Source organism: Thunnus maccoyii, chromosome 8 (genome assembly GCF_910596095.1).
Source record: "Thunnus maccoyii chromosome 8, fThuMac1.1, whole genome shotgun sequence".
Classification (NCBI taxonomy): domain Eukaryota; kingdom Metazoa; phylum Chordata; class Actinopteri; order Scombriformes; family Scombridae; genus Thunnus; species Thunnus maccoyii.
Window position 1 is genome coordinate 20,152,561 of NC_056540.1, and position 18,553 is coordinate 20,171,113.

General features: G+C 40.4%; 3 protein-coding genes across 20 annotated transcripts in view; 1 reads left to right on the forward strand and 2 right to left on the reverse strand.

Moving 5' to 3' along the window:
• kdrl (kinase insert domain receptor like) overlaps nt 1-1,111 on the reverse strand; it is a 49,027-nt gene extending 47,916 nt beyond the window's left edge. For 5 of the 7 annotated variants that reach the window (XM_042418506.1, XM_042418501.1, XM_042418505.1 and 2 more), the window contains exon 1: nt 977-1,063. Coding sequence is in view for 1 of the 7 variants with exons in the window: in XM_042418498.1 (XP_042274432.1) it covers nt 977-1,049 (73 nt within the window). In the remaining 6 variants the exon portion in view is untranslated. Of the gene's footprint in view, nt 1-976 lie in introns of all 7 variants that reach the window. The other 2 variants (XM_042418498.1, XM_042418503.1) reach the window with 2 other exon arrangements.
• On the forward strand, nt 1,006-18,505 carry tex11 (testis expressed 11). Of its 3 annotated transcripts, XM_042418508.1 has the most exons (30): nt 1,006-1,112; nt 2,175-2,287; nt 2,682-2,766; nt 2,913-2,992; nt 3,062-3,142; nt 3,233-3,352; nt 3,577-3,657; nt 3,750-3,835; nt 3,935-3,992; nt 4,100-4,195; nt 4,308-4,389; nt 4,799-4,877; nt 5,025-5,176; nt 5,330-5,415; nt 5,956-6,093; nt 6,237-6,339; nt 6,470-6,594; nt 7,212-7,297; nt 7,789-7,842; nt 7,919-7,959; nt 8,068-8,145; nt 8,288-8,358; nt 8,997-9,110; nt 9,332-9,404; nt 9,523-9,672; nt 9,783-9,891; nt 10,000-10,120; nt 10,754-10,921; nt 11,153-11,238; nt 17,342-18,505. In XM_042418508.1, exons 1-29 carry the CDS (start codon nt 1,019-1,021, stop codon nt 11,222-11,224), a joined length of 2,796 nt encoding a protein of 931 aa, XP_042274442.1. In that variant the 5' UTR covers nt 1,006-1,018; the 3' UTR covers nt 11,225-11,238; nt 17,342-18,505. The 3 variants fall into 3 exon arrangements, with proteins under 3 accessions (XP_042274442.1, XP_042274441.1, XP_042274443.1); XM_042418507.1 differs by lacking the exon at nt 17,342-18,505 and having other exon boundaries at nt 11,153-11,508; XM_042418509.1 differs by lacking the exons at nt 3,062-3,142; nt 17,342-18,505 and having other exon boundaries at nt 11,153-11,508.
• Nucleotides 11,583-18,553, reverse strand: part of dlg3 (discs, large homolog 3 (Drosophila)) — an 84,415-nt gene continuing 77,444 nt past the window's right edge. For all 10 annotated transcript variants that reach the window (XM_042418514.1, XM_042418515.1, XM_042418516.1 and 7 more), the window contains 7 exons: nt 16,975-17,016; nt 16,234-16,284; nt 16,032-16,133; nt 15,774-15,946; nt 15,369-15,478; nt 15,188-15,279; nt 11,583-14,802 (listed from right to left, as the gene is read on the reverse strand). In XM_042418514.1, the coding sequence (XP_042274448.1) occupies nt 14,696-14,802; nt 15,188-15,279; nt 15,369-15,478; nt 15,774-15,946; nt 16,032-16,133; nt 16,234-16,284; nt 16,975-17,016 (677 nt within the window). In that variant the 3' untranslated portion in view covers nt 11,583-14,695. The remainder of the gene's footprint in view (nt 14,803-15,187; nt 15,280-15,368; nt 15,479-15,773; nt 15,947-16,031; nt 16,134-16,233; nt 16,285-16,974; nt 17,017-18,553) is intronic.

Consider the following 18,553-nt stretch of genomic DNA (forward strand, 5'->3'; position numbering starts at 1 on the left):
TTTTATAGTGAATATGTAGTCACAACACTACAGCAAGACTACATATATTTTAAGTGGTGATCAATAGTTCTTTACTATTGGGTTGTTTATGTAGTTAGTTACTAGTCATACACTCTGACAAGTTTCATTTCTAGAGGTTATGTAACCATTTTGGAGAAAACATTGTTTCCATGTTCATTGCTCAACCATACAGTTGAGTAAAAATTGGGTAACTTATTGGTTTCCAAAAATAGTGGAGTGCATTTTTTACATGTTGTAAACACAGACCTGCTGTACAATGAAATCTACTTAAATCCTACATTGCTCTGCCAGAGATGCTGTATAAGACATGAACACTTAGGCCTTGAGCTTTTGTTTGCTTGGCACTGCAACTAATATGTAAAAAGTCACCTTAACTCCACTTTTTTAGACAGGAAACTTCAGTGTCTTGAAAAGAGTAAAATATGTCAGTGTTGATGTCAGTATACGGTAGATAATATTTTCGTTGTTCTGACTTGTTCTTATAGGAGAAAAGCACAGGTGTAACTTATATTATGAATAATTGCACTGTTCCATTTACAGTCTACTGTTTGTCTATAATGTCTATGTTGTGCCACTGTGTCAGTCTAGTATTGACACTAAATGGACACCTAACGTTAAATGTAATGCAGCATTAATTAACTTTGGTGGCTGCTGCTGTGTTAACGATTCAAAATGTCCTTTGTGAGATAGACCAGTTTCTACAAGAGGGAATTTGAAAAAGAAAATCACTGTGCTTGGTAACCATTATGGTGTGTGTTGGTATAACGCTAATTTTAATTTAGCTTAGTTTATTGATTTTTACTCTCGGCTAATGCAAGCTGACAGATAAATGAACTTGGAATACATTTGTCACATAATTGTTAACAAGAAATATAGCAATTACCAAACTTCGACAATATTGGCTAGTCTCATAGTCAAAATAGGCAAAACTCTGATTTTGTTAAGATTAAGTTACCTGGTACTTTAAGTTTCCTGTTAGGTCCCACCCATACAGTCCATGGTCCCACCTGGACAAACTTCGCGGGCATATATGACAACTCTTATCAGTGGTAAAACCTCAAACATGGACCGCTTTATTTTAACTGTGAAATGTGAGTAATTCCCAGTTACTACCGTTTCCAATACCAAGTATTGTTTTAAGGCCGTTTTGGCTGCGAGTTGTATTTGTGCGAAGGTTAGCTACCCAACTTCCAACCTAGCTAGGTCACTTAGCTAGGTAACCATGGCTACAGTAGAATCCCACTGTCAGTAGCTTAGGCTAACTAGCTAGCGTTAGGTTAGCTTGTTTATGAAGGCTAACATTACCTCTGCTTTGACTTTTTCAGATATATCCCTATTGTAATACAACAGTAGGCTATTCCATACATACAGTATTATGTACATCATGATGGAAAAATAATAAGCCCTTTTTCACTTCATCTTCGACCTGAATATTCTAAATGACACTAAGTTAGCCATCGTTAACTGGCCTGAATGAAGTCACAATCAAATGGACAGAAAATTAGCTAATCAGTGAGGACTTCAAGAATTGATTGCTGAACTCATTTGTTACATATATAGTATATGTACCAACTAATTACAGCTTCTCACATTCTGAGAAGTTGTTTACTTTTTTTCAGATGTCTGACTTGTCTGGTTACTTGTGATATATTTGTGATTTTAGACTAACTTAGATATTACTGGAGCAATCAAGAGTAAACATTAACAGGTTAATATGTAATTTTAAAATGTCTGCTAGCCCTGCAGTTTGCAGAAATCCAAATCAAGAAATATTATTATCCTAATGAAACAAAGACTTTAAAACACACATTAGAACTGATGCTGTGTGTGAGAATGTGGAAAGTATTTGACCTTCTATTTCAAATGAAAAAAGTTGAGGGTTTTCCCACTCACTTCACTAGTGTTGCTCCTACAATAGGAAAGGTCATGCTTCTTGATAAGGGAGCATAGTTGGGTGATATGTACTGTTGCTTAATTTTTGTATACAACCAGAAGGCAGCGTTGTGATGAGCACATTTTCTTTTAATCTCCTATGGTGAAATGAGGATTGCTGTCAGGGAAGTGATATGTTTTGATATGTGCTGTACCATCTCAGACATCACTTGTTAGGATCACTTGTCAACATGTCTCAATTTGGTTTTGTTCTAACGCAGGCCTCACAGATAAGTTTCTGCAGAAACAGCAGACAGATTACAGTGAAGTGATAGAGAAGATCTTCTCTGAAGTCTCTGGCCTAGAGGATTCCACCAAAATACTAGATCCACAGGTATAAAAGTGTGAGAGTGAGTCACAGGTATTGTCTATGGATGTATTGTAATAGTAAATAAAAAACAAAACAACAAACAACATTCATATATTAGCAGAAATCTTCAATTTCACAGTTCTTGCCACCAAGCCTTTTTCTACTAGACAGAAACTTTTTTTTCACTTTCTGATTTAATGTGACTCGTCGGTCTGGTTCTAACAATTCTAACTGTCAGATTCAAAAGAGGAACATTTTTCAAATAAAAATATACATTTCTCTCCACTACTTCTGTTTTCCCAGTATTGAGTCAAAGATTGTTTTTCTAATATATTGTAACATGTCACCTGTATGTAGCCTGTAAGTTGGCAGAATAAGCAACTTGTATTAATATTTATTTTCCCTGCTCATATTACAGCTTGAGGAATGTGCCATCCAGTTGTGGAACTGGGCAGTTACTAAGAATGTGGGCACCACCATAAGTAAAATTCAGAAAGCCAAAGGTAAACTTAGACAAATGTTACTGATTATCATGATACTTGAAAATACTTGGTTATATCATCCAAAATATTGACACAATGTAGGAATACAAGTGGGGATATTCAGGATTGTGTCATGTCATATTCATATTTTATCATCATGTGCACAGTGCGCCATGTCGCATGCAGTCTTTTGTACTGCTGTGAGCCTGAGAATCCAACAGAGGGCATCATCCGCAAGCAGATCCTGGTAAGCTATAGTGTAGTGCTGAACATCTCAGGAGGACAAGGTCTATTTGTCAGTGTCTATTCTTTACAGATGGCCAGCAAAACAGGAAGAACCTGGCTAGACTGCAAAAATCCCCAGATGGCAGATAACTTCTTAAGGCTTGCTGTCAAGGTCAAGAAAAAAATTAACACTCAAACTGAGAGAGTAAACATAAATATGATCTGGTGTCTTTACACATTTCTTTATATACAAAATCTCTAGAGCCTGGAAACCCTCTATAGTCAACTAACATCCAGAAGTGACGGCGCAGCTGACATCAGCTCATCCAAAGGCGATGTTGAGAAGGATCTGCTTCGAATTCTCTCCTGCCAGGCAGAATCGGTGAGCTGTGGTGCATGTGATGTTCAACACCTTCAACGTGAATATTTGTTCTTGTGATATTTGGCAGCTGAGGAAGTGCTATTCTGACAGACTTGCAGCGTGAAGTGTGAGACAGCTAAAATGTGAACTGAGAAACAAGAGGGGGAAATGTCATTCTGTTAATGAGGATTTTTATTTTGTTTGCTGACATTTGATAGGAAGTTAAAGTATCTGCTTCTTTTCAGGCCATAAGTCAAGGGAATAACCATGAGGCTGTGGTCTGCATGCAGCGCTGTAAAGACATGCTGCTGCGGCTACCAAAAGAAGTAAAGAGAGCTTGTTTTACATTTTACATTGCTATTAAAAAGGAGGATATGTTTACTGTATCTTCTTACAGTTTTTTTTAAATATCATGCAGACTGTGTACCTCTCCCTTATGTGCTACAACTTTGGAATAGACACTTACAACATGAGAAAGTTTGAGGACAGTGCATTCTGGTTGAGGTAAATATCATGATGTTTAATTTCAACAGAAAAGTGCAGAGAAACAATTCTGCTGTAAAAGCTTTTAGATTCATTTGTAATCATTTGTTTGTATTTCAGCCAAAGCTATGACATCGGGAAGATGAATGTCAAATACGCTCCCGGATCTGAAGTCCAGGTTAGACAGTGTATACATAGTTTTATAAAAGCAAGGCTGTATATTGTATGTGTACAAATTAGAAATCACTGTATTGTTTCAACTGTCTTCAATATTCATCACTTTAGGCCAAGGTTTTGCGGCTCCTTGCCACTGTTTACTTGGAGTGGGACTGTCAGAGGTTTCATGAGAAGGCTCTTAATGCTGTCAGCTTAGCCAACAAGGTGGGATATGAAAAATAATTTTCACCGTGTAATTTATACGTACGTTTTGAATCATGCACAAAAAAATATGTCTCAGATGCTCTGTACCTTGTAACACTGTGCAATTTGACAGGAATGTGCGAGCGCCTCTGGGCGGTACTTAAAGATCAGAATACTCCTGAGATGTGGGGCCTCAGACGATCATATCAGAGCAGGTTAGTTATTACTAGACCTCCTTGAATAATTTATACAGAGCTTGATTAACATAGGCAGCAGTGGGGCATCAGTGGCTTAGAGGTTATAGAAGTAGACACTCGAAAATAGAATGTTACTAGTTTGATTCTCTGAAGCTACTGGAACAAGTGGATTTAGAAAAACTCCAACAATGGTTACTGATGAGTTTACAGTAATAGCTCTTGAACTGTTGTAAGTCTCTACAGTGGTGTAATTCCTCTTTAGGCTTCTACAAGTCACATCAGGTTCTCCAGAAGAGCTGCTCAGTGTCCTTTAGTAAAATATTGTGGTTATACTGGGTGCCTCGTAAGTGTTAACGAGCGTTGATAAGTGACTTAAGCAGAGTTAAAAATGCACGTTTAAAAGCAGATCATAAATATATGTTTTCAGGACTTAATGAGATGCTGGAATCTGAGGTTTCTCTTGAAGTGTGTCTCAGCACAGTGAAACTACTCATGTCTGAAGACAGGTAAAAACCCTCACCTGGCTCATCGTAGAAATTCTCAGATACAAACATAGCCTTACACAAACTTGTTCACATATAAACATTTTGTATGTAAAAATGCCCAGACATAAACTATTTAGCTCTGAATAATATCTGTTTTGGTTTTTCTAGAGAAGTGCTGGGATTCGAATATTTGAAACGTGTGGGTCAGCACTTTGAGTCGTCCCCCGACCTTGGAACTGCTCTTGTTTTGCACGTTGAGCTGCTACTACAGAGAGGCAAAGAGCTGTTGGGCAAACAGAAAATAGAGGATATCATCACTGGTACTTTATTTAGCAATCCATTTTTGGAATAAGTCTGATTTTAATAGAAATTTCATGATACATTTCATAGTAAAGCAAGTGTAATCAATTTTATAGATAGCTGTGTTTCATTATTTAAGTATTACCTATATTATTTTTTTTACATCCACTCAGGCCACTACACAGGTAAACAACTGACTCCACAGGCTCTCACAAGTCTACATGTCATGCTGTGGGATAAAGCATCCAAACACTTTGAGGTATGTCTAATACAATCTTGTTTACTCTGAAATTCACTTGATGTATTATATTGTGTATACATGTATAATTATCATGACAGTGGGTCAGTGGTAAGCACTGTCACCTCATAGCAAGAAGGCTTATGAGGGGAGTGCCCCAGTAGCTGAATGGTTACTGCACATGCCACATAACCTCAACATCCCTTTGATTCTAGCCAGGGACCCTTGTTGCAGACCCATCTCTCTCTTCTTTTATTTCCTGTCTGCCTTCTCACTGCCCACCACCCAATAAAGGCAAAAATGCCAAAAAAATCTTTAAGAACAAGAAGGCTTGTGGGCCCAGGTTGGCACACCTTTCTGTGTGGTGTTTGTATGTTCTCTATTAGGAATAATCCCACCATTGCCTTTGACGAAGACAATGGCCTCAATTCTATAGTTAGTCCCTGATCACTGCACTGTGACTACCCACTGCTCCTAAATACTTTTGATATTTTCAATGCAGAGGATAGATTTCCATACGAGGATTAATAAAGTTTAATTTAATAATGTCTTCCTTTCCAGGCCAGAAACTACTCTGAGGCTCTGCAGTGGTATAACTACTCCCTGAGTTTCTTTAAGGCAGGTCAGATGGACTCCAACTTGGCTAAACTGCAGAGGAACAGAGCTTCCTGTTTCCTGCAACTAAAGCAACTGGAAAAGGTAAGACAATTTGAGCCCCAACAGCAAGTCAGGTAATTTACCTTCTTGTCCAGTTGCAATGGCTGACGCATCTCACTAAGAAATTTTTATTGTTTATATATGTGAAGCATGTATACATGTATGTAAATATTTGTCTTTATTAGGCAAAAGAAGCAATTAAAGAAGCAGAGAGATGTGATCCTGACAGCATTTTCACTCAGTTCAGTGTTTACAAGATTGCAGTGCAGGAGAACAATGTGGAGAAAGGTATCTACAAAACATAGGTTGTGTGCTACATATACAGTAAAAGCACACATACTAGTTGTGTTGAAATTTAATTACAGCAAAATTTTCAGTATCTCCTCAGTGTGGTGATGAGAGTATGTGTTTGTACTAGCTGCAGAGGCAGTGAATGCAATGGGACTTCTGTCCAAGAGTCCTATGGCCAGTGAGGACAAACTCCTGGTATCTGAAAATGCTGCTTCCAATCTCCTCAGTCTGGCTGCTCAGATTGCTTTGGAGGTAAGACTCATCTCAGGGCTCTAGACTGTGACTGTACACAAGTCTGAAAAATCTTCGAAAATATGAGAATATAGGTCCCGGCAGTGTTTGTGGGTGGGAAGCCTGTGAGGAATCATGCCCTTGTCACTGCACACTCATACTGGTTGGTTGGGGTGTCTGTGCAGCAGTGGTTGGGATCTGGGGAGAATAGCATTAGATGTTTGTGCATGATGCACCTTTCCAAGAAAAGCTCTTCACTGTTGGGTAAAAGAATCGGCTGGGTTCATAAATAGCCATTACTGTCTACCACCTCCACGCTTACTTCACATAAACATATGAATAAGTATAGACAAATGCTGATGTTCAATTTTAATAGTTACATAACACAGTTCATATTGTTGTATAAACTGATATAATTTCACTTAATTGTGATATTTACAAGTACAAAATGTACAGCTTAGTGGACATTCCCTTCGCTAACTATCAGCAACATTTTATAACAATTTGTGAGGGTAAGGTCTAGACAAAGATTCTTGTATATAGAAACATATACATATGTGTTGGAATCCTAGTTTTAATCTACTGTATGATGGTAATGACATTAATGCTAATGAAGATGTTTTTTTCCCCTGTGATAGAATGAACAACAGGACACGGCCATGAAGGCCCTGGAGAGTTTGTGTGAAAACTCCAAAGATGAAGCCCAGGTTCTGACTGCTCTCAGGTCTGTGAGAACTGGAATATACAGTACAAATGAGGAGTTTCATATTAAAATAAACAAATACCAGCAGAACAATCACATCTATCATAATAAAATATCCCCGACATGAAAGCAATACATGAGTTTGAAAACTGTGCACTTTTAAATCACTGCATTTCAAAAAAGCACAAAAGACAGCTTTGAATATTGACTACTGTATTTCAGATACCAAATAATTTATTTTGTCTGTTTGTCTGTTTGAGTGTCCTGTGTTTATGTGTTGAGACTGTGTAAACAAAACATGATGGTAGAGTTTCACACATAAAGTGACAGCATTTAGTAGAGATGGCTTATGTGCTGAGAGATTGTAGCAAGTATGTTAGATTTCCATACACCTCAATGATCCACTGACCTATATTCCCTTGCTCCTCCACCGAAAGTGTGTCTCTGTATAATACAGTTAGTAGGTGAAAGAAAGGAGGTCAACACCAGTTTCTCCATTCATCTTTTTATAGGTGTTTGGTTCGACTTGTGCTCTCCACAATAGAAAGATCGAGTGATGACATGAGGTGAGGGGAAAGTACCTAATAAGGAGTGTTTATATAATATTGCTTGTGCTGCTTTTTGATATATCACTCCTTGTAGGAATGTCAATCTGGATGTCCTGCTTCCATATCTAAAAATGGGTGAGTACATATGCAACAGCGGTTAAAAGCCTTTGTGGAAGAAAGTTCTTAACTGCAATATCTGCTGTGTGTCACATCCCACAATAGTTTTGTTTGCCTTCACTGCAGCTCTGCAGAAAGTTTCACACCAATCTTGCATGACTGTTGAGAAACGCACAGAGGAAGCTAACTGGTTCAGGAAGATTGGTACCAAGGCTCTTTCTTTCTTTGTCACTTCAATCTGACATGGTATGCTATCACTTAAAATCTTGCAGCACCTTCATTTTGCCTGTGTGTGTGTGTGTGTGTGTGTGTGTGTTTTGTGGACTTGTGTGTGTCTTTGTTACAGCTTGGAACTCGGCTCTGCAGTGCGAGAGCAGCCCTGACAGAATGAGGGATTTCTTTGTGCTCTCTTACCAGGCAAGTGCACTTATTAGCTTTGTCAAGTTAATTAATCGATACCTACAGTATAGTATGTGGGTGTAGATCAATAAAACCTGAACAGGATTTTAGCGCATTAAAAAGATAAACATCAGTACAGGATAAAGAATCACAGTGACCCACAGTGCTTCCATCCTGATAGTTACCACTGTCGTCTGACTTTCTGACCTTAACTTCACCAGAATGTCTATAATTGCACCCAGTATGCATAGTAAGGATTTTTAAGCTTTATTTTTCCAGAAGCTGTTGACTGAGTGTACGTTTGATTTTATTACATGCATTTATGCCTGGCAACTGCCCTATACAGTTAGAAGGTTCTGCTGTTGAATATTGAGTAAGTATTTCAGAGAACCTGACGAACTTCTTTATCAAAAATAGTTTCTTAATGAAGAGAAAATGTTTTGAAATCTTTCCCTACCACAAATTTTCCAGTTTGTCTTGTGCTCCAAAACCGCAGACCCTCAGGTCAGAAGTCACAACATCACTCTTGTTCTGAACTACCTAGCTTTTCTTATCTTTGGGTTACCACTATCAAAATGGTAATAAGTAAGAAATGCTATACTATCACACATTACTTCCTATGTAATACATGTGTCTGCATCTGTATGAACACGTAGCTCTCCCAGCTGTGCCCTCCTGATCGAACAGTGCTCATGGGCCAGAAGACATGTCTGCTAATGGCTGCTGCTGCCTCTTTGGAGCTCTGCAGGAAGTCTCCTCACTCAGCCCAGGTGTGCCACCCATTCCCTCTGCCCATCTCCTACATTTAGCACACTCTCCATCCACATGGTTAGAAATTAACCAAGACCAATGGAGAGGAGAGGCGACTATCCACATTACTGGTGCTGGCCTAGGTGTTTTAATTTAATCCCTCTGGCCTGTAAGAGGGACTGAACACTAGATGGAGATGATGAGTCCAGAATGATTGTTTTGCCTTTCCATTTGTTCACAGACTGAAGAGCTTACTCAGGCTCTGGAGCATATTCAGATCTGTTGGGAGGTGTGGAAAACCCTGAAAGCATCAGGTACCTTATTGTTATTCTAAAGTAGCTACACTATCTCAAATGCAGTCATTTTTATTCATTCGCACACATTAACCTGATAACACAAAGAACAATTACAGATTTTGTCATCAATTCATAGGAAGCTTCCCAATGGACCCAACAGACACTCTGCTGCTGTTGTATGAGTTTGAGGCTCGTGCTAAGCTGAATGACCCCAAGGTTGAGACAGTACTGGAGTCCGTCCTGGAGCTTGAAAACATTGAAACCAAAGTGCTAGAGACCATTGCAGGTAAGACAAAAAAAAACATTGCTGTATTGTTGATTTTATATCAGCTGACATGCCTAAAGAAACACACACCAGTATGAGCAGTACACTGGCATCTTCTCTTCTTTATGTAGCCTTAGCCATGGAGCCCCCAGCCCACTTCCCTCTGCTGTGTAAGAAGGCCTTGAGAGTTGCTCTCTCTCTGCACAAGAAACAACCACAGGCTGACCTGGCGCGCTGCAGGCATGCCCATCACTACTCTGCATGAAAATACCCCAGACATTTCATTAAAAAGAAAGTGCTTATTAGGATGAAAGGGTTTCTGATGTTTCTTTTCTGTCCCCATCTTAGCAAGTGTGTTCACAGCCTGATCAAGCTGTCCCTCCCAAGCGGTGTGTCAGAGGTGGAGGCCCATGTGCTTGAGGAAGTGTGGGGCTACTATGAGGAGGCCCTGTCCATCATTGCAGCCGCAGTGAGTCAGCACCAATCACACACTTCCATCGCTTGGCTCCCACCTCCTGTTCCCTCCAACAGAACTGCTCCCAGCTATATAAGTGACCCCCTCTCTTCCACTCCATGCCTGCCTGCTGTTCTAGAAGCCTCTTTTTATCAATGGGCTTTCAACCGCACTTCAATTAGCAGATGCTTCCATTCACCACCCCCTTCCTGCCAATTTGAATGTTAATGTGCTGTACAAGTCATCACACTGCCGGTGAGCTACAGCTCTGAAAGAGGCATCAAATTATTGAGACATTACCCTGCTTTAGAGGCAGTGCATATTTCCCTTTTCATATTGAGTGATTACTCGAAAGCTGTGGAATTCTTTGGATCAAAGTGAAAGCCCAAGATTAAAGTGGAGTGAAAAACGAATTAAACTTTTAAAATGATAGACCTTGGAGTTTGTTTATGGTCTGGTTATAAGACTTACAAGCAAGCATTAGTAAAGGTTAACATACAGTAGGACAGGATTGGATGAAAATGTACTTGTCATTGCAGCCGTAACACACTAAAAAACAGATTTCCTTCCGTACATTTGGCTCAAGTGAGTCACCAAGGTGGCTGCCATTAAATGGCGTTTTGACTGTCTTTCTTCTCTTCTCTCTAGCTGGACGACTTCCCAGAGATGGAGATCCTGTGGTTGCTGACTCGTGCTTGGAACACAGGAATATTGCTGTACAGCCTGGCTCAGTACCCCGAGGCTGAGAAGTGGTGTGGGCTAGCCATGAGCTTCGTCCGCCACCTGGGATCCCTGCAGGAGAGCTACGAGATGCAGGTAGAGGACCGGGGCACTGGGCAGGCAGAGGGGAGGAATGAAACATACGTGGATGGTTGTAGCAATGGAGGGTGACAGAGTCTCAGTCTTCCTGCTAGTTAGGCAAATGTGACAAAGGCTTTAAGCCAAGGATACACCCAGGTCCCACTCTGACATACAGTATATAGGCATCAGCATAAACCTTTGAGAGTGGAGACATTTTAATCTTAAACCTTTGGTTGTTACCCACAGATGTCTGGTCTCTACAGTGAAATCCTGGACAGGTTGGACAAAGCCAAGAGGAACCTCATAATGGAAGAATAACCAAACTGGGACAGGTCAGCTCTTGTCAGTCAAGTGTTTAAAGAGGTTAAATTGACTCAGGTCCTTCACTTTGTTGCAGTTACTGTAGTTGTGGTAAAATGTTCATCATATTCCACAGTTTGATAAAATATTGCATTAAAATCTGGTGTTTGGTGTCCCAGTAGCCTAGTGGTTAAAACAAATACCACATACATTCCCAGTTCGATTCCAGGGACTTTTGTTGCATGTCACCCCACTCCTGCTATTGCCCAATAAATAAAGGCTAAAATTTCTGTATAATTATATATATTTTGACTATTTCCTAAGCCACTGAGTCATTTCAGTTGTAGTCAGTGGAATAACAAGCACATCAAAATCATAACTGAGTCACATATTTTATTTTCAAACAAATAAACTCTTGTCAAGTCCCAAAATAAAACCCAAACAAAAGTAGCAGGACTGTGTTCCCTCATGACTAGGACAGGGAAGACCATGAGGCCAAGTGTCCTATTAGGCTGTACCACCTGCAGTGACAGGAAGGAAACTACTGTACAATCAAAGGGTTCATGTTTGCAAGCACTTACTGCACAGATGTGCTATAACATAAACATCATCACCCAAAAGTACAAACAAGAACCCTGACCCCCCACCCAAAAAATAAAAGTATATATGTCATCATTTCTCTCATCAGAACAAAGACCCTCATCAATTATACACACACAGAGGCATTCAGGTTCCATCTTGTTATATATCACAACCTCAATGGAAAGAGTAAAATGAAATCAAGTTCTTTGGGCTTTGACATGGCTGACTGAGGTATGAATACCACACACATCGTTAACAGTCAGCTGTATTTCAACTAACACCAGAGAGGACCAATTCTAAGCTTCTAAATGATGTATTGATCAATGCTCCTGGTTTCTGTGATATTGTGTAGGTTTCTGCCTGCATCTCTTTTTAATTATTTTACAATATATTTTTTTTTAATCTATACACCCAGACACGTTCCACAAGAAATCACATGTAGACAGGCCCTACTTTAGGGAATTGAATTCCCAACTGACTAGTTAAGTGTTCCAATAGGCATTTGAAGAGAAATACCAACAATACAGCACATTTGTATGGAAATTATATCTCAAGAGTAGCTCAAACTTTACTTACCTGACATTTGTGGTCTATAAAACATGTTTGTCCCAGTTTGATTCACACATGCATGAAGCACAGGTGAGGGGGATCTGCTGGGGGCTTATTTACATTGTACAGCTACCACACCCTTTGAAACAGTCTGCAAGCAGTTTATAAATGGCTCTGTTCCCTTCGGTTATTCCCTGAACTCTGGTTTTGACACAGGTAATGACAGCTGGTTTAGCAGTGGTGCCTGGCAGGTGGGCACACCTGTTCAGAAAATGCCTGCAGGTACAGGTGCTCTGTGGGTGGGAGAGAGAGCAGAGGACCCAGAGGTCTAGGTTACCACTTCCTGTTGGGTCTGGCTCTCTTGAGGAGGAGGAAGAAAAAAAAAATCCCTTTGCACTTTTCAAAAAAGTTGAGGAAGAAAGCGAGAACGTTCACAGGATCAGGGGCCACAGTATTCCTTCTTCAGACGTGCCCTCTCGCATGCACACATTAACATACAGCGCCAAGATCTGCATGGGAGGGTGGAGCAGGTCATTTCAAATCCTGGTGATGCCATACAGCCAACTCAATGGTTATTACACCGATGGCCTTGAACAAGCTCCCCATCTCACAAAAAAGAGAAGACACATAATACAAACCTGATTACACTATTCAGTTGAAAACGCCTTTAGCTTTAAGCGACAGTACCTTGAGTACTTTTTCACATTTGACTGCTATGAACTACGTCGTCGCCCACACATGGCCTTTCAGTCGCAGGGGAAATGGTATCTGTACGTTTAGATTCCTGAGCTGGTCTAGCTCACCCCAGACACACTTAAGAGCTCAACACAGTGGTTCAGCATCTGCCAACAACAGATTCATTAAGAATTCATACGTTTGTAGATACACAAAGCATATAGCTTTAATTAAACCCAACTTTAGTGTTGTTTTTGGTGGGGGGACAATCCAAAACAGGTTATATTGACTCTTTAATTGTTAGGACATCCAATACAATTATTGTCTTGTTCTACCCGTTTTAAAGCCACCGTCATGGTGGCAGATAGGACAGTACCATGTGACCATTCAATCAGAAGAGAATCCTCTTGGAAGGCAGAGAGTGTAATAGGGTGGTCTGCTGCTCAACATGAGTTAGGAGGCTTTGGCTGTCCCAAATTGTAATCCAATGGCCGAATCTGTCTTAATTACACAGGAAAAAGACTGAAATACAGAGGAGAAAAGGCGCCCACAGAGGTGAGACTTTGTTTTATCTATTGCACTCAAGTTAGGCCTCCTGGCAGTTGGAGGACACAAAAAGTAAGGAAAGATGAGAAGGTTTGCTCTCGTTTCCTTGTCAATTGTGTGCAGCCTCCCTCACAGACAACAGGTAGTCACAAAACAGAATTTGTATTTGATGTAAGGCAGTTTGGTGTTTTGCAGAGAGCCCAGTTACACTTCTCTACCCCCAGCCTTTACACAGAGCAGCTAAAAACCACAAGCAAAAAATCCCACAAAGAAAAAAAAAAAAAAGAAACAAAAATGAAATCTAACAGCCCTCCAAATTGACAATTCTAGTGAAGTGTAAAATGTGTAGTTTTTAATATGTAGTAAAATCTCAGTAAGATTTTATCATTTATCTTGTGATTTCATAATATAAATGTAGAGATTCACAACGCATTTCTTCCTCTTGATCTGCCTCCCAAGATGTCTTTATCGGCTGCAGCACAGACAACTGGCAGACGACCAAACAGCAAGCTGGTTTGTGATAAATAGATCACCAGTTTGTAGACTCCTCCAATAATTTCCTCAGTCATTATAAACAAGAGAGATGACTCCTTGAACAGTACCATCAGCAGGGCTCGATTTTATCCAGTCATTTTAGAAAAAGAAAAAAAAAAAAAAAAAGAAAAAACAACCTTAATTGGTCTTCACTTCTCATCTTGCGTGTCTTTTTAAATGTGATTTGATGAACATTTACAAAGTGTTCCAACTTGGTATGATTTGTCTCTGTTCCCCTGCAACTTCTTTTGAATCCCAACTCCTCTGTCCAGATTTCTGTAAAACATTCTGATCTTCAGTCAGTCCCAGTCCACAAAAGGATTTATTCCTTTTCCCTTTTGTATTCATTTGACAAATTCCTTTAGAATGGCATTTCCAGTCTTGAATGGATTTGTTGAGAAACTCATGCAGGGGTGTGCACAGTCACAGTAATGGTGATAAGACTTCTTTTTCATTTAGAGAGTAACATAATGATGACACTAAAACTTGATATGAAACATATCTGCAAAAAGGAGGTGAGGAGGGGGGCTATTTGGGCTTGGGTGGGGTCTCTGGGAGGCAGGAGGGGAGCTCTGCACCGATGCAGAGGGGACGGCAGGGAGCTCAGAGCTTCTCTGAGGAGGGGATCCAGATGTAGGGACCAGACTGCTCCTCAATGATTAGCTTGATTTTGTTGTAGATCTCCTCTAGTGAGTCACCCTGTACAATAGCTGGAGACACAAACACACAACTAATCAATCATTTAATCCATCAAGTGGATCAACAGAAAATAACTCTGTGGTAATTTTGATAATCCTTTAATCATTTCAGTTTTTTTTAAATGAGCCAAAATGCCAAATATTTGCTGGATCTATCTTCTCAAATGTGAGAATTTGTTTATTTTCTGTATTTTCCCAAATATCTGAGTTGTTTGTTGGAAAAAACATTTGAAGACAACAGCTTGGGCTGCCGGGATTTCCTGTTTGACATATCAAACAACTAATCAAAAATATAAATCAACAGATTAAAAGATAATGAATACTTGTTTGTTGCAGCCCTACTTATTAATTACAAAAATCTGTCAGTGACCCTATACAAAAAGGCAGCACGACCTACCTGTGAAAAACTCTCCAAAGTCTTGCTCCAGCTTAACTGCCTTGTCAAAGACTTTATTGGCCTGCTCGTACGTCTGCCTCTTATTCATTTCCCTAAAAAAAGAAGAAGTTATGGTTAGTATCACAGACAAGCTGACATGCACTGATATCTTGATTACAATATGTACAAAGCTCCAACTTACATTAGGGCTTCAATGGATTTTGGTTTAATAAAGATGGCAATCGGATAAAGTTGTGCTTGCTGCAGTCGTTTTATGGCATTCCCGGACACATCCAGAATGCAGTGTTTCCCCTGTGGGCAGGTAGAGTAAGGTTTGTTAAAAATACTAAGAAGTTTTAGATTTTAGTCACAAATAGGCCACACATTCATGAAGGATTCTATGTGGAAGCTCTGTGTTTCTTGTAATGCTGCAAAAATGACTACTGCAAACTATTATGAATTTTGGGAAAGTTTAAGCAAAACGTCATTTACAAACGTCTGCTTTTCCAATTTAGCAGATGTGCTAACATGCCACTGGTTACACCCCAACTACACCAAACCCAGTCTGATGCGTCAGCCCCACATAGAAACAAGTCTTGGTGCGTACCCTCTCAGCCACAGTTCTCACAGACAAGATGCTCGTGCCGTAGAGGTTCTCATTGAACTGGCCTGCCTCAATGAATTTATTATCTTGAATGTCCTTCTCCATTTGCTCCCGCGAGCCCACAAAGTGGTAGTCCTGGCCGTCCATCTCATTCTCTCGCCTTGGACGAGTCGTATCTGAGGAGAGGAGCAGAACAAGTTTATTTTGGTCACTGTTGTTATTTTTAGTGTACTGTCTGGATCTGTTGTGCTGTCAACTCACGGGGTACACAGGAGCCAAACTTGTGGGGAAACTCAGAGATGAGGTCATCATTTACTCTGTCCTTCATTGGGCCCAATATGATCACTGGTCTTGTGTAATGGACTGCATTTGAGACAGAGCAGGTGAGGTTGGACGTAAAAACACTATGATCCATAGTTAAGATTATGCAGAAGTTCTAGATGAAAAGAAACCGTTCACTCACTTTCCTGTCGAATGACTGGCTCATAGGAGAGAATTGTGTCCTCCTGGCCCTCTGTGATAACACACAACAAAAGAATCAGAAATGTTATGTCTCATTTAAAGAAATACAAGAAGATTAACATGTTAGATAAAACAGCAAGAGACTGAGTGAAGTCATCAATACTGGACATGAGACTAACTTCAACTCAGGGCAAATGCAGATACATCGTATGATTATCAAAATAATTTCAGCCTGGTGTTTGGCGACAGTGTTAGCTCTCCTCTGTGCAGTAACTTTCCTCACACATCCCCAACCAACTGTGACTGGCTGATCCTTTAGCCTCTACTATTCCCAACTTGTAAAAAATATTTTATTTGGCAATACTGTGACGTGCTGCTTTGGAAAATGACCACACAGAGAACATATGATGCCATGATCAATCAATCATTGTCAACTGAGCTGAATCAGATTCTGGTGTGACTTGTCTCTTGGTCGTTATGGTTACTAGATGGCAGACTATGTTGTGTGTTGTGCCTTTGTTCTTTATCACTGAAGGTTGGTGTTATCAAACCACTTCCACACAACTTAAGTTGTTAATTTTTTTTTTTTAAATTAACTCTGCTTATGTGCATATTAATAACGAAAATACATCAACACGTCACACCATAAATATCTTAATATGTCAAATGTTACCATGTTAAGTCATTTATGTGGATAGTGTAAAACAAATAACAAAAACCATGAGAGATCAAAGTGACTTACTCGAACTGCTTTCACTGTCACTTGTGTTGGATGTCAGGCATTCTGAAAAGGATATAAGAACGAGTTGCAGATCATCCCAAAAACAGCCATAAACACAGTCCTATCAACATAAATTCTCTTCTTATGGGTGAAAATTATTTTCACCTGCCTCAAAGGCTTAATGAAAAAAAAAAAAGCACCCTGTTTCTCAACATCTAGGCCATTAAAAAAAGGGGATAAAGAAAGCAGAAGTCTTGCTTGGTGCGGTAGCCATGCTCTCACAATATTAGGGAAGTGGTTTTAGGTGCAAGCAATAGGAAATTAAGTGTTTCCTCTGACAATATCCCAAATGACCCACAATTCCCTTGCCAATGTTTCCTATTGCTAGATGTGTGCCGGTGGCAGTGGATCTCATATCAGGGAAAAGACAAAGAAAACATACAGGCTTTACACCGTCCACAGGAGGGAGGCAGGAACTGGCTGACTCGGGGGAACTGGAGGGAAAAGGTGTTTCCAACCAGGCATAACAACACCCTGCTCTGGTGACAGATATATTCCAGCTCTGTGTGACCTTATCTGACAAAACTCTACTAAACATCTATTGTAAAGACCCCATGAGACATTCAGAATAAGTGTAACGCTCACTCACCCTCCCTTGGGAATGCATTTTTTATATGTACTGTGAATCTGAGTAGGTGTGTGTGTGTGTGTGTGTGTGTGTGTGTGTGTGAGTGTGAGCACACGCACATAGGTCTGTGTGTGTCACTCTAAATGTGTGTGGTTTTAGCATTCCCAGCTGGGTCCGCAGTGACAAAGCATTTTTTTTCTCTGAGCTCAGGGGACAGCTGCTTGACACAGTACAACCACACACTTACTCAAACTCTTTGATCCATAAAAGTCATCGCTTAACCCTGGGAAGTCCTAGGTGTCCCGACAGGTGATAGCAGAAACCAAGAGAAGAGAGCAGACAGGAAGAAGAAGAGGTTAGTGAGAGTCAGGGCAGAGAGGGAGAGGAGTGGTGTGTAGTGCTTGCCAGGCCCACTGACACATGGCGCTGTGCTGTACTCATTAAGCCTGAGCCCCACTTTGTTCATAGTAAGCCATGGCCTTTCAATTACACAAGCCCAATCCCATTAAAATGGGATTTTGACCTGTTAAGTGTTAAAGCTTCAGTCCAGTTAATGAGATTCTTCTTGTTGTGGGTCAGTGACTGACTGGAGAATTGATCAGGACTTATACAAGGAGTAGCATCTCAGTGTTAGAAGGCCTGTGTGTTAATGCAGCCAAGAACTTGCACAGACACACAAATACACACACACACACACACCCACAGCTGGCAGCACACACAGCTAGACACTCCTCTGGAGCCCGTAGACAGATGTACAGACACACCAGAGAGAACCCCGCATCTCCAGCCTGATGCTGGCTCTGCGTGTGGGGTATCTCCCTGGGACAGTGAGAAAGGGATGAGAGTGGTGCCATCACACAAACCATCCCTGGAGGTGAGCGGAAAGATGAAAGTTGAGAGACAGAACTGAGGCATGAAGGGGAAAGAACGAAAAAAAAAAAAAAAAAAAACAGCACCCCCCCCCCCCCCTCC